Source organism: Hemiscyllium ocellatum, chromosome 20 (assembly GCF_020745735.1).
Source record: "Hemiscyllium ocellatum isolate sHemOce1 chromosome 20, sHemOce1.pat.X.cur, whole genome shotgun sequence".
In the NCBI taxonomy this organism is placed as follows: domain Eukaryota; kingdom Metazoa; phylum Chordata; class Chondrichthyes; order Orectolobiformes; family Hemiscylliidae; genus Hemiscyllium; species Hemiscyllium ocellatum.
In genome coordinates, this window is record NC_083420.1 from 48,572,033 (window position 1) to 48,587,408 (window position 15,376).

The 15,376-nt window shown below is 41.1% G+C and overlaps 1 protein-coding gene across 1 annotated transcript in view; it reads right to left on the reverse strand.

Moving 5' to 3' along the window:
- The window catches only part of radil (Ras association and DIL domains), a 104,864-nt gene that overhangs the window by 68,601 nt on the left and 20,887 nt on the right, over nt 1-15,376 (reverse strand). Inside the window, exons 2-3 of the mRNA XM_060840336.1 lie at nt 3,008-3,312; nt 387-1,076 (exon numbers count right to left, since the gene is read on the reverse strand). Coding sequence (XP_060696319.1) covers nt 387-1,076; nt 3,008-3,312 — 995 coding nt within the window. The remainder of the gene's footprint in view (nt 1-386; nt 1,077-3,007; nt 3,313-15,376) is intronic.

Consider the following 15,376-nt stretch of genomic DNA (forward strand, 5'->3'; position numbering starts at 1 on the left):
GTTGAATGTAAATATTGTAACAAATTTGATCCATCCCTTTCAGCACCTTTTAAAGATGAATATGACTGGAGAGCAAAAGTTACAAACCCCAAACAGCAATGAAGTGCTTTGACATCCAGAAGCTCTCAAATTCCCTCAATGAATCTCTCTGCCACTCTTCTCACTCCACTTGAAGACACCCCTTGGATGACTGACTAAGTTTTTGATCATCGATGTTAATTTACCAGTGAAGCTGTCAAATTTTATCTGAAAACAACCCTGTGAAGGACTTTGGAATGTTTTACTATGTTAATGTCTCTGCATGAATGAAAATTAGGATGATTATTTTACGGCAACTTATAAATGTATACGTAATAGTAACTAATATTAAGTAATAGGATACTAACCAACGCCACAGCTTGCAATTTGTTCACAATCTTCAGAAGAAGCTTCATAAAATCACCTGACTTGAAGGTAGTAGCTGAGTGTTGAATACACAGACACAACAGGCAAGCAGGAGTCAATTTGTGATCATCGCCACTGGGCTCGATAAGGGTGAAGATTTTACTGATCAGCACATCTTCAAAGGGTCTTTCATACTCTAGTTGCAATTTCTTTTTGTGAATACTGTTACTTCTGTTTGAAGAAGAGTTGGGATTATTGTGCATGTTTGCTGAGCCATTCTTAATAATAGAACCACACATCTTACAGATGGGTGCTCTCCGGCGACCAGTGTGCTCAGGCAAATGATGCAAATGTCTCAGCATGGAAAAAGTGTGGGCTGGCAACTTTTTAGCACTCAAAGGATTCTTGAAAAGAAAAAGATAATGCTGTCCAAACCCAATTAGGTCGCCATGCCTGAGTTCTGTTGACCTTTCTATTGGCATACAGTTTATTAAAATGCAGGCATTTGGGGATGGCTCCAATATAATCTGTTCCTCGACATAGCGACTGTACTTGCTTGACCGTTTAACCCTTTTAATCTTGCAGTGCGCAGAAAGGATATCGGGTGACGACAAACAGATACTGGGTTTTACCAGGGCCGTCTCTTGTCCAACTATTTGATTCTCAAAATCTAGATGGTATACCAAACAATCCTGTAAAAAGAAAATCCAGAGATTGCATTTTTCATTCTCACTCAGTTTAAAGAGAGAGTTCCAGCATTATAGAACAGACCACAAATGCAATTGTAGTGAAATGTTTTTTAATGGGAAGACCGAGCACCAAAAAAAAATCTTCAATCTAACTTTTTAATCATCGTATCAAGGAACATATCCAAAACGATGAGAAAAGTCTTTTGTCTACTGTTCTATCTGGTAAGTCATTTTAAGTACATCCTGTTTAGTATCAGCAAACATATACTAAATTCTATATTGTTTTTATTTTATTACGAAAGAGCTGAACATTTTGCTTAAAGTAACTGAATTAAATGTGAGAATTATTTGTGACAAACCCTTAATACATAGTAGGTCATAGTTGAAACAAGCAGCTGCTTAATGAATGCTATTCATTTCTGCACTCCTCCAGTTAATGCCACTATTGGAAGGAATGAGAATAGAAAACTTTCCTATCATGCTGGAACTTTAAAAGTCAAAGAGCATTAAATAGGGTTTAGGCTATGAGGGAACTCCATTCTTACAATCACGCCAGTTTGAAGCTAAAAATCTATAACAGCCATCGTTACTCCCTATGTATGTAAATCTGTGTGTTAGCATGTTACATATAAAACTAATAAGTAAAACTCATAAGCAAGGATAACGTTTGTCGTTCGGGGGCTCCTGGGAGGAAGAATCCCATATAAATACATGTTTTGTTATGACTTTATATAATTTAATTATTTTGTGTTTTGATATCTGTACAGTACATTAGTTAGTTTTCTTAATTTATATGGATGCTGTTATTGTAAAGTGGTTACACTATTTTATATTAGTTTTCCAATTCGGTTAAAAAACCCAAAAACCTTTTCCTTTTCAATAAAAATATTTATAAAAAACATGGGGTTTGAAACTCTACTGTGTCATAAAAATTATTTTGCAATACATTCTTTCCACTAAGCAGAAAAATGGAGAAGGGATTTTTATTTTAATTTCCACAATCTTTAATTTTTAAATGCCATTTATGTTCCAGAGTTCATATTACCGTCAAATCAAAACGGCGGTCACGTCAAAGCAAATATGATAACTTAATTGCCCCACTGTTCCATGAAATTAATATCTAGAAAAGAAACTCCTCAGTTTCTGCAGTTTTTTTAGTCATATCAACCCTACAAACATCTGCTACTGAAGCGAGTTTTGAGAAGATTTGTAGCTCAGGCTGAGGTTCTGGATGTAGGTTTGTTCGCTGAGCTACAAAGAAATGAACTTCCAGCTCAGCGAGCAAACCTACATCCAGTTTGCTACTGAAGCATAAATTAACCTAGCATAGAGCTTACTTTCCAGTAACAAAACAGGCACATGGAGCTTTGGGCAAGCATTTCCTTCCTTTGGACACCTAATAAAGTTTCTAATTAGAGCCTCAGAGACCTATAATCATTCTATTTCCTTCCCCTATCCCCACCCGAAATAAAGACAAAATTGGGCTGATTTAGGAAGCTCTCTGAAATAATCTGTCACGAGGACTTGGCTGATCAATCAGACATTCCTACTCCTGACCCTACTGCCTTCACTGGTTACACATTTGATATCCAATGGAAATATCCCCAACCCCAGTGGAAACTCAGAACCTATTAATCTAACAAAATTTGGTCATCCCCAAGTTCAGAATTCTATTTGCTAACTAGTGAAATAGCAAAGAATGCACAGTTAAATGTTTATCCATGACACACAGATATACAATTTTTTTTATACTGGTCTGGAATTTTTACTCATATATGCCATTTATGCTTAAAAGATCTCTGTTTGTGGAAAAGTCTATCATACTTATAACTTTCCACTGGCTTTGTACTGGTAACTGCAAAGTATTCATTTAACCTTATTTTGAAAACACTTTCTTAAGGAATAAAGCACAGAAGTATATTTATTCTGCTTACGTTCTGGTAGTTGTATCCCTGTAGAAGCAGTAGGTGAGGCACCTGGTGGATGTTACTTTCTTGTTCTCCTTTATTATTTGTGCTGCAAAGTCGGTCCTTTCTGCATCGACTGATCCTCCTTCCAGGAAGCCCAGGCAGTGTTGAATAAAGTCTCTGTTGTTCCTCCCCCTGATTTTCAATGATAGCAAGGCTGGTCTCACTGATGCTGCGGCGAAGAGGTGCTAATTTATAGCTATAGCCAGACATTGTTGAAATATTGCCTTTTGCCCGGTTTCTCTGCAATTTCCGTGCTTGAGCATTTATATCTAAAAGTAATTGAAAAAAAATTCCCTTTAATTGTACTCATATTACAACTTAGCCTTTGTGTAAATAAAAATGACAAAAACATTAAACATACTTTATTTAAATGCCCTCACTCTGATTCTCTCCAATAGCATCAATCTTTATTTAACAATATATAGGACTTTTATAAAAAAACAATCTGGGGTAGAAGAATACTTTTTAGTTACGAGTACAAAGTTAGTGGAAGTTATAAGTATGATGGACTGTTCCTCAGGTGGTCATACTCGCAGGTCTGAGGACTGACAATAGAAGCTAACAAGTTATTCAACTGATTCAGGCAGTGCAGGCAAACCTAATAGGTCCACAATCTTCAAGCAAATGCTATTTCAGGAGGGATTGGGCATGCTAACAGATTTTCCACTCCTAATCCAGGAGATCAGAAATAATGATCTCGCTGCTATTCATCTTCATCTGATTCCTTTCAACTAAGATCAACTAACAAGACTACAGGTTGGCATCAAATTTAAGACTGTAAGACACAGAAATTGTTTATAAGTGTGCTAAATCACTGGAGAAGCTTACTTAAGGAATATGTAGGAAGTACTGCAGAAGGTTATTGATAAGGTAATGTTTTCACAGATTAATTCTGATTTTTCAGTTTAGTCTTTTGTTTAGTCACATGTTCCTCTGGTGGGATCAATTTTAACGTAATTCATTGATTGGGAAATCCACATCTGTTACTATGGAATGTAAAATTGGGTGACAGCATTGTTCTCAATCTCATCAGCGTCCAATTGAGCAGATTAGGTTAAAATTGCCTTCTCCATCCTAGAGGCTGAGCAAAGAACATGCAATGAGGTGTTTGCTAAAGCCATTCCATGAATGCTTCCTAAGCATGATTCTTTTATATTTAATGATGCTTTCAACTCTCTCCTTCCTGTGGAGATGCAATTTTTGTAACTTACAAGGTATGCAGTGGTACTGTGGGAAATTAGCCCTAACATTTTTTTGGACATAAGTGTAGTTGGAGCCCCAAATTTCATTCACAAACTGCAGCACCAGTGGCTGAATCATGCACAAGTTGTGTGAGGAAGTATACACTGACCTGTATACCGCTGAGACAAGGGAGGCGTGGTGGTAGTTTGGCGCACTGACCTGTATACCGCTGAAGCCAAACGCCAGCTCGCGGACGCCTCCTCTTATCGCCCCCTTGACCACGACCCCACCTCCCACCACCAAACCATCATCTCCCAGACCATCCAGGACCTCATCACCTCAGGGGATCTCCCATCCACCGCCTCCAACCTCATAGTCCCACAACCCCGCACCGCCCATTTCTACCTCCTGCCCAAAATCCACAAACCTGCCTGCCCCGGCCGACCCATTGTCTCAGCCTGCTCCTGCCCCACCAAACTCATCTCCCAATACCTCGACACGGTCCTGTCCCCTTTAGTCCAAGAACTCCCCACCTACGTTCGGGACACCACCCACGCCCTCCACCTCCTCCAGGATTTTCGCTTCCCCGGTCCCCAACGCCTTATTTTCACGATGGACATCCAGTCCCTGTACACCTCCATCCCCCATCACGAAGGACTCAAAGCCCTCCGCTTCTTCCTTTCCCGCCGCACCAACCAGTACCCTTCCACTGACACCCTCCTTCGACTGACTGAACTGGTCCTCACCCTGAATAACTTCTCTTTTCAATCCTCCCACTTCCTCCAAACTAAAGGAGTTGCCATGGGCACCCGCATGGGCCCCAGCTATGCCTGCCTCTTCGTAGGATATGTGGAACAGTCCATCTTCCGCAACTACACTGGCACCACCCCCCATCTTTTCCTCCGCTACATCGATGACTGTATCGGCGCTGCCTCGTGCTCCCACGAGGAGGTTGAACAGTTCATCAACTTTACTAACACCTTCCATCCCGACCTGAAATTCACCTGGACCATCTCAGACTCCTCCCTCCCCTTCCTAGACCTCTCCATTTCTATCTCGGGCGACCGACTCAACACAGACATCTATTATAAACCGACTGACTCCCACAGCTACCTGGACTACACCTCCTCCCACCCTGCCCCCTGTAAAAATGCCATCCCATATTCCCAATTCCTTCGTCTCTGCCACATCTGCTCCCAGGAGGACCAATTCCAACACCGCACAGCCCAGATGGCCTCCTTCTTCAAGGACCGCAGATTCCCCCCAGACGTGATCGACGATGCCCTCCACCGCATCTCCTCCACTTCCCGCTCCTCCGCCCTTGAGCCCCGCTCCTCCAACCGCCACCAAGACAGAACCCCACTGGTTCTCACCTACCACCCCACCAACCTCCGCATACAACGTATCATCCGCCGCCATTTCCGCCACCTCCAAACGGACCCCACCACCAAGGATATATTTCCCTCCCCTCCCCTATCAGCGTTCCGCAAGGACCACTCCCTTCGTGACTCCCTCGTCAGATCCACACCCCCCACCAACCCAACCTCCACCCCCGGCACCTTCCCCTGCAACCACAGGAAATGTAAAACTTGCGCCCACACCTCCACACTCACTTCCCTCCAAGGCCCCAAGGGATCCTTCCATATCCGCCACAAGTTCACCTGTACCTCCACACACATCATCTATTGCATCCGCTGCACCCGATGTGGCCTCCTCTATATTGGTGAAACAGGCCGCTTACTTGCGGAACGCTTCAGAGAACACCTCCGGGCCGCCCGAACCAACCAACCCAATCACCCCGTGGCTCAACACTTTAACTCTCCCTCCCACTCCACCGAGGACATGCAGGTCCTTGGACTCCTCCACCGGCAGAACATAACACGACGGCTGGAGGAGGAGCGCCTCATCTTCCGCCTGGGAACCCTCCAACCACAAGGTAGGAATTCAGATTTCTCCAGTTTCCTCATTTCCCCTCCCCCCACTTTGTCTCAGTCGGTTCCCTCAACTCAGCACCGCCCTCCTAACCTGCAATCCTCTTCCTGACCTCTCCGCCCCCACCCCACTCCGGCCTATCACCCTCACCTTGACCTCCTTCCACCTATCCCACCTCCATCGCCCCTCCCCCTAGTCCCTCCTCCCTACCCTTTATCTTAGCCTGCTTGGCTCTCTCTCTCTCTTATTCCTGATGAAGGGCTTATGCTCGAAACGTCGAATTCTCTATTCCTGAGATGCTGCCTGGCCTGCTGTGCTTTGACCAGCAACACATTTGCAGCTGTGATCTCCAGCATCTGCAGACCTCATTTTTTACTTGAGGAAGTATAGAGAATAGGTAAATAATGACAACAGTCAGATGCCAGTATTTATTTAACACCTGGCATTAACATCGATATTCCAGCCAATGCCTCCCTCGATCTCACAGAGCATTCTGGGACACCTCCACTATTCAAAAGGATCATCAACTTCTTACAGGTTAACTGCTAGTTGATTTGATTACTTTAATCAACCTGTTCACACATGTCATAACACACCTTTGGAGCAGGTGGGATTTGATCCTTATCATTCTGGCCACAGAGATAAGGACTCTACCACTGCATCACAAGGATGCGTTGTTGCTATTCGCAATTCTACAAGTGTTTGGTATTTTTACATTGATATTTCAAGATACAGATGTTTCCAAGGAATAGTTTGGTAGCAGGTGAAGTACATTTTGTGGAATGCTGCTCAAACCAATTCCTCCTAGATATGGATTTACTGATAGACATCCCCTTGGAATACAACATGATTTAGAGAATCACCAGATGTCTCGCAGAACAAAATAAGCTGCTAGAAGATGGCGGGTGGTCACTGAACCAAGTCAGTGACAACTGCACCCCCTCACCAGTCCCATTCACCATCTCCCTACTCATGATCACTTCCCCTCAACCAATTTGTCACTGCACCTCAGCTCCCTCACCACCCTCATCCCCAACAGCCCACAATCCCCCACACACTTCTAGTGACGGGATTTGGATCATTTGGTGTGTCCAAATGGAATGCTTTGTATTTTTCTCCAGGGAAATGAGTTACTCTGTCTTCAATTTCCCCGATTTCTGGTCATGTAACATTTTCAACTCGTGAATGTGTTTTCATTTTAAGGACTTCCTGTCTAAACATGGTCTAGATTGAAACTCCATGTACTTTTTAAATATGATTAAAACTTCAGCATTGCTTCAGCGGATGCTGTCCCTAGGCCATTTACGCAGCTTGTTCCCACCACATCTCAAACATTTCAAAATGTTATTTAATCTCCTTTTTATCAATTTGATGGACTAACAATAAATGCACTTTCTTCATTGCAGCTGAATAGTCTTATTCAATGTTTTTCCCTGGAGTGAATATCCTATTCAACCTCTGATGTTTAGCTTGTTTATCAATCTGCACTGCCTTTTCCAGAATTAAATCGCCTCCGATTTTCTTTTCAACCTTTCATTGGATTGGAGTATCTCTGGCTAGGCTAGAATTTAACACCCACCCCTAATTACCTGATCGAGGGGGAATGTGTTAGTGAACTGCATTCTTAAAGCACTGCAGTCCTTGGAGTGTAAGGACACCCACTGTGCTGTTTGGGAGGGAGCTCTGGAGATTGACCAGTGACGGTGATGGAATGATGATTTTGTTCCAAGTTAGATGGAATGTGGATTGGAAGGAACTTCCACTCTGTTTAGCCCATATGTTTTAATAAAAACCTCTACAACTGTTCAAACTCGGTAAATACAGGCCTAATCAGTCCATTTTCCTCAGTTGACCATCCTGCCAGTGCAGGATTAAGTCTCTTTAACCTTCCCTGCCCTCTTTCTATGGTAAGTATATCCTTTATCAGGTAAGGAGACTGAAGCCACACATAATATGTCAGGTCTGGTTTCATCATGGCCCTGTACAAATGCAGCAAGACATTCTTCCTCACGTACTCAAATCCTTTAGCAATCTTGAGCAAACATCCCTATGTCTGACCTTATGTTGAGGGAAGTAATTGACGAAGCAGCTATGATGAATGTGCCTCAAACACTAACCTGAGGAACTCATGCAGTAATGTCCTACGGCTGAGATAACTGACTTCCAACAATCACAACCATCTTCCTTTGTGCCAAGTATGACAGTAACCAGTGGACAGTTTCCCTCGAGTCTCATTGAGTCAGACTTGCAAGGGTTCTTTATTAAAGATCTGAAAAGACTCATCTGATAATCTGGTTGTGAATTCAGCCCCTCGTACATTCAATTCTTTACCAGCCAGTTAAGATAATTTATGAACAAAGCCATGCATTCTCAGGCCTTTGTTTCTGTCTATTTGCATATTCTGTGATTAAATTTCTCTCCACATTGAAGTATAAAATGTTTTTCAATATATATTTACATTTTCATCAATAAAATACTATGATAGGTACCATATCTTGCAAATTAGCTAGCCACGATGATCCTCATCACATTCTGTAACTTACTAATGTGACGCTTTTGCCTTCCCTTTTATATGCCTGTAAGTGTTCTACACGTTGTAAATCTTGTCTTCCAAATAGACTTTCTAGATCTGGTATGACTCAACGAGTGGCAATTTAGCCTTCGGACTCAGCTCTGGAGCTGCTCTTTTTTATTCAGCTGTTTCTGTCTCATTACTTTGGGTCAGTTTCCTCTACTGTTTGGTCTCTATGATTGTTTCCCAGCCTTCTACTGCACCCATAATATTCTGACATCCTAGTTTGTTATGAAAAAAAAAACTTTTCTTCTCTTCTTGTAAAAAAAATGCTGCAGTTGCTGCATTTATTAACATTTTCACTGTCATTATATTGTGTCATGGCAGCGGCCTAGTTCCACTTAGCCTCCAAAAATATTGCTGCTCGAATCCAAATCTCCTGCCAGGATTTTCATTTGCAGCTTAATCTGTATGAAATTCTCTTTGTTGGAAATTGGGGTCCTTATAGGAAATATTTTTAAAGATATTTTCTATATGGCAGTTCTTATTTAACTGCTGTTACTTGATTTCCAAGACATAAATTCTAATAAACAAGGACCACCAAGGGCACAAAGGGTCTGTTTTCAGAGAATTAGCTATCACATGCAGATTGCCACTTCACTCCATTTTTACTAAAATAAAATGTTCTGCATTTTTCACAGGAGATTCCAGTCAAGGCTCTTTCTTCAATGTGGAGCAAGAATCCAATTGTGAAAGGTCCCTCAGGGCAAGACAGGAGGTTGGCAGGAGGAGAGTGGAAAACAGGGTTCAGGGTGCCAAATGGGTAGGGGATCAGTTATCAGGTGGGAATGGTATCTGATAAGTAATATACCAAGATGCAGGATGACAAGGATGCCAGGTAAGTAATGGAGTAGAGAATAACAAAATTGCTTTCATTAGGGGAGGAAAAAAAGTTGTATTCGGAGCTTTATTAATCTGGTGTCCCTCTAATTCTTCTGGGCTTAAAATTCACATGTCGTACAAAAAATGCTCAGGTGGAAAACATCTTACGAAATACCAAAATATTTGAGGACAATAAGACTGTTTTGGCAAAGCCAAAAGAACATTATATGTTAACGAGTTTAAAGTTATTGCTTCTTAAAACAAAGTCAGAAAAATTATAACATGACATAATTTGCTGAATATTTTAGCCCAGCCTATTCTCAAATCAACAGTTAACTCTTTCTGCTGACAGCTTTTGACAATAAAAGACATTTCTAAATATGATTGGACGTTAACCCACTGGGGATCTAACCAGAGGCACAGAGGGCATTGTCTTCATATTTTTAAGCAGGTTTCGAGAACGATCTCAATACTGATACCAGAGCTAAGAATCCAGTAGTCTTGCAAATTGATGGTTACCAAATAGTGACTAAAGGCCTTGCCTTTCAGAAACTTGACCTTGACCAGTCAGGCCATTTATTATCTTATGAGACAAAGTGTTTAAGAATGGAAAATATGAAAGTTACCCTGAACTCACTATTATCACTTTTGTCTCTGACATAAAAGCACCATTTAAAACCACCAAGCTTGGACATGATTGTATCAATTTAATTATAGAAACAAATAGCCATTTCATACAACCAAGTAGAAATTTATATGAAATTTAAGGAGGACAACCAAATTTTAAATTTTATTCTAAAAGTCAATGAAAGCAACCTTGGTGTTTTTAAGTCATATCAAAAAAAAGGAAAAAAAATGCTTTAGCAACGCCATAACTACTAACAAATCCTGTGAGCCCAACAACACATTTTTTTAAAAAACCCTCAAACGTGATATTGCCATATTTGAATTTGTAATACCTTTAAAAGAAGAAAAAGCCCAGCATCATTTAGCAAGTTACTTTTCAGAAAATGATTTTATGTAAGAATGAACAAACAAGCAGAATTTGATAATACTTAGAACAACTCAGTAACGTTTGAACTCTGTTTTAAAGACATCACAAAAACAGTTTTTTTAACTGGACAGCAAGGTTTCTTCAGAGCTCCTGAATCAGATAGAGTGACCATGAATGGGATGTCCCACATAGAATAAAACAAAGTAAGAGGAAAATTACACAACATTGAAAGAGAACATATCAAGTGAAAGGGAAGTCTCATGACACTGATTAATTAATGACTTTATTTTAAGATATGTGTGTTCTTGAACTATCTCAGAGAACTGAATGGGATAGTCTGGCCAGCAACCAAAATATCAGGACTAGGCATTGAGGATATGCATGCATATGCACTAGTGTAAGAACATAAAGATAGGAGCATTAATGGACCATCTGGTCCCACCATTCAATAAGATCATGGCTGATCTTTATCATAGACTCAGCTCCACTTACTCGCCTGCTCAGCATAACCCTCAACACCTTTACTGTTCAAAAATTTATCTTTGCCTTAAAAACATTAAACGAAGTAGCCTCAATTGCTTCACTGGGCAGGGAATTCCACAGATTCGCAACCGTTTAGGAGAAGTAGTTCCTCCTCAGCTCAGTGCTAAATCTGCTTTCCCTTATTTTGAGGCTATGCCCCCTAGTTCATTTTCCCTGCCAGTGGAAACAACCTCCTTGATTCCATTTTATCTATTGCCTTCATGAATTTATGTGTTTCAATAAGATCGCCTCATTCTTCTAAATTCCAATGAATATAATCCCATTATAAGGAGAAATATAATCCCATTATAGGGAGGAATATAATCCCATTATAAGGAGGACAAACAAATTTTAAATTTTATTCTAAAACAAAAGTCAATGAAAGCAACCTTGGTGTTTTTAAGTCATATCAAAAAAAAGGAAAAAATAATCCCAGTCTACTCAACTTCTCCTCTAAAGCCAACCCGCTCAATCCTGTCAGCCTCCTCTGCATCCCCTCCAGTGCCAGTACATTCTTTGCCAAGTAAGGAGACCAAAACCGTACTCCAGCTGTGTCCTTATCAGCACCCAACGCAGCTACAACATAATCTCCCTACTTTAAACTCCATCCTCTAGCAATGAAGGACAATATTCCATATGCCTTCTTAATTATCTGCTGCACCTGAAAACTAACCTTTTGCGATTCGTGCACAAGGACACCCAGGTCCCGCTGCACAGTAGCATGCTGCAATTTTTCACCATTTAAATAATAGTCCATTTTGCTATTATTCGTATCAAAATGGATGACTTCACATTTACCAACATTGTATTCCATATGCCAGACCCTCGCCCGCCCACTTAACCCATCCATATCCCTCTGCAAATTTCAAGTGTCCTCTGCATAGTTTGCTCTACAATTCATCTTAATGTCATCTGCGAACTTTGGCACACCACTCTTAGACCCCAACTCAAAATCATCAAGGTAAACTGGAAACAATTGCAGTCCCTAAACTGATCTCTAAGGTACACCACTAGCCAATGATCTCCAAGCAGAAAAGCACCTATTTATCCCCACCCTTTCCTTTCTGTTAGTTAACCAATCCATTATCCATGCGAATACATTATCTGTAGCGCTGTGCATCTTTATCTAATGCAGAACCCTTTTGTGCAGCACCTTGTTAAATGCCTTCTGGAAATCCAAGTACACCACATCCACCACTTCCCCATTATCTACTGCACTCAATCTCCCCAAAAGAATTCCAGTAAATTAGTTATACACAACCTGCCTTTCATTAATCTATGCTGAATCTGTCCAATTGGATAATTTATATCCAGATGTCTTGCTCTTTCTTCCTCAATAATAGATTCAAGCAATTTCCCCACTACAGAAGTTAAGCTAATAGGTGTTTAAGTTCCTACCTTTTGCCTGCCTTTTTTTAAAAAAAACAGTAGTGTCACATTTGCTGTTTTCTACTCTGCCAGAACTGCCCAAGTCCAGCGAATTTTGGTAAACTATCACGAGCACATTTGCTATTTCTTTATCATCTCTTTTAGTACCCTGGGATGTATTCCATCAGTGCCAGGAGACTTGTCTATCTTTAGCCCCATTAGCTTGCTCGACACTACCTGTTTAGTGATAATGATTGTTTCTGGGTCCTCACCTGCAATAGCCTCCTTGTCACCAATTATTGGTATGTTATTTGTGTCTTCCACTGTGAAGTCTGACACAAAAGACCTGTTCAATACCTGAACCATTTCCCATTATAAAATACCCCTTGTCATCCTCTATGATACTAATGTTTACTTTCACACTCTTTTTTTGATATATATATTTGTAGAAACTTTTGCTATCTGTTTTTATATTAAGCTAGTTTACTCTCATCCATCTTACCTTTCCTTTATAGCTTTTTTCTTGGATTTCTATTGACCTTTAAAGATTTCCCAATCCTCTTGTTTCCTATTAATCTTTGTATGCATTAGCTTTCTAGTTGATACTCTGCTTGTTTTCCTTTGTTATCCATGGAATATTACCCCTTTTCCTACAGCCCTGCCTTTTTACTGGTAGATATTTTAGCTGAGCACTGAAAAATCACTTTGGAAGTCCTCCCCATTCCTCAATTGTCACACCATATAGTCTTTGGTCCCAGTTTACCTTAGCCAACTCTTCCCTCATCCCACTGTAGTCTCTTTTCTTTAAGCACAAGACATTGGTATTGGATACTACCTTCTCACCCTCCATCTGTTTTAAATTCAACCATACTGTGATCGCTCCTTGCAAAAGGATCCCTAACTATGAGGTAATTAATTATTCCTGTCTCATTACACAGGACCAGAACTAAGATAACTTGCTCCCTCATACGTTCCATGACATACTGTTCAAGGAAACTATTGCAAACATACTCTATGAACTCAAGGCTGTCTTGACACACATGGTTTTTGACTAGTCAGTATGTAGTTTAAAATCTCCCATGATAATTGCCATATAATTTTTACATGCATCAATTATTTCATTGTTTATTGCCAACCCCACCATGGGTGTTATTATTTGGCAGCCTATCGACTACGCCTATGACTTTTTCCCCTTGCTATTTCTCATTTCCAGCCACATTGATTAACCTTTTTTCTCCATTAATCCTATATCATCTCTCACTACTACCCGGATGTCATCTTTAAATATCAGAGCTACACCACCTCCCTTTCCTGCCTGTCTAACCTTCCAAACAGTCCGATACCCCTGAATATTTAACTCCTCGTGACCCTCCTGCAACCATCTCTCTGTAATGGTGGCTAAATCATACCCATTCACAATGATTTGTGCTATCAACTCATTTACCTTATTTCATATGCTGCGAGCATTCAGGTAAAGTGCCCTTATGCCAGTTTTTATACCTACTTTTGAATCTTAACACCTCCATGAGAAGAACCTTTGTTTGTAAGCATTCTCTCTTTTTTTGTCATTACCTGATTTCCACTCACCTTAGTCCTGTACTGCTTAGCTGCTTCTTGCTTTTTATTTACCATCTTGATTCTCTTCTTCTTAAGCTTTCATTCACTCTAGCTAACTCAAAGCTTTCCCTTAGGTTCCCACCTGCCCCAGACAGACTAATTTAAAGTCCACCTAACAGCGGTAGCAAAACCACGCACAAAAATATTGGTCCCGTGACTGTTTGGGTGAAGATCAACCCCATTGAACAGGTCCCACCTTCCCCAAAAATGGTCCCACTTATTCCAAAGTCTAAAGCTCTCCCTCCTACACCACTCCCCAAGCCAAAGCCTAATCTGCCAATTCCTAGCCTCACAAGCATATGGTACAGGTAGTAATCTGGAAATTACTATCTTTGAGGCACTGGCTTACAACCTTTCACAGCATAAATTCAGCCTTCAACATTCCACTTCCTACCAATGTCATAGGTACCAACATGTAACACAACCATTGGCTGGTTCGCTTCCCCTATCAAAATGCTCTGCAGCTGCTCAGTAACCTGCAGGACTCTTGCACTAAGGGGTGAACCACACTACCCTGATGTCACTAGAGCAGCTACAGAAGAACCTCTCCATTCCCCTAATGATTGATCTTCCTTCAACTACAGTCCTAACCAATTTTTCTCCCCCTTCTGTGCAGTTCAGCATCCAGCAGTGCTACAGGTTTTGCTTTGGCTGCAATTCCCTGAGGCATTATCACCATCGCCAGAACTCAGCACAAAGTACCAGTTGGCTAGTGGGATGATCTTAGGGGACTCCTGCACTACTTGCCTTGCCTTATGTTTGCATGTGATGCTCATCCATTACCCATCGTCCTGCATCCTTTCACTCTGTGGGATGACCATCACCTTGTACATGCTATCCACATAACTCTCATTGTCCCAGATGCTCTTCAGTGCTTCCAGACCTTGCTGAAGCTCCATAACCCAGTATTCGAGTTGGTGGTACTGATGGTACCTCCTACACATGTTGCTTATCGATGCCATCAGCATCCAAGAACTCTCTACAAGTGGACCATACTGCCTGAAGGAGCTGGCCTGCCATTCCTTTAATTAACTGAAAAATTACCCACTTAAAAAAACTAAATCGAACTCTTACTAACACACACTAACAGTTAACTAGTAAGTATAGTAATTTTAACAGGTTATTTGATTAGAGAAAGAAAATTAAAGATGTATACAACACATCCCTCAAACAGCTTTCCAGCTTGACTGTGACGTCATTCTGGGAGCTCACACTCCCTCTCACCAGAAGCTGTTTAGGTTTGCCTCTCTGCTTGCTCCCCGGTCACCACTTGCACTCTTTTACCCTCTGGAACTCTTACTGCAGATCAGCTTCCCGCAATGTG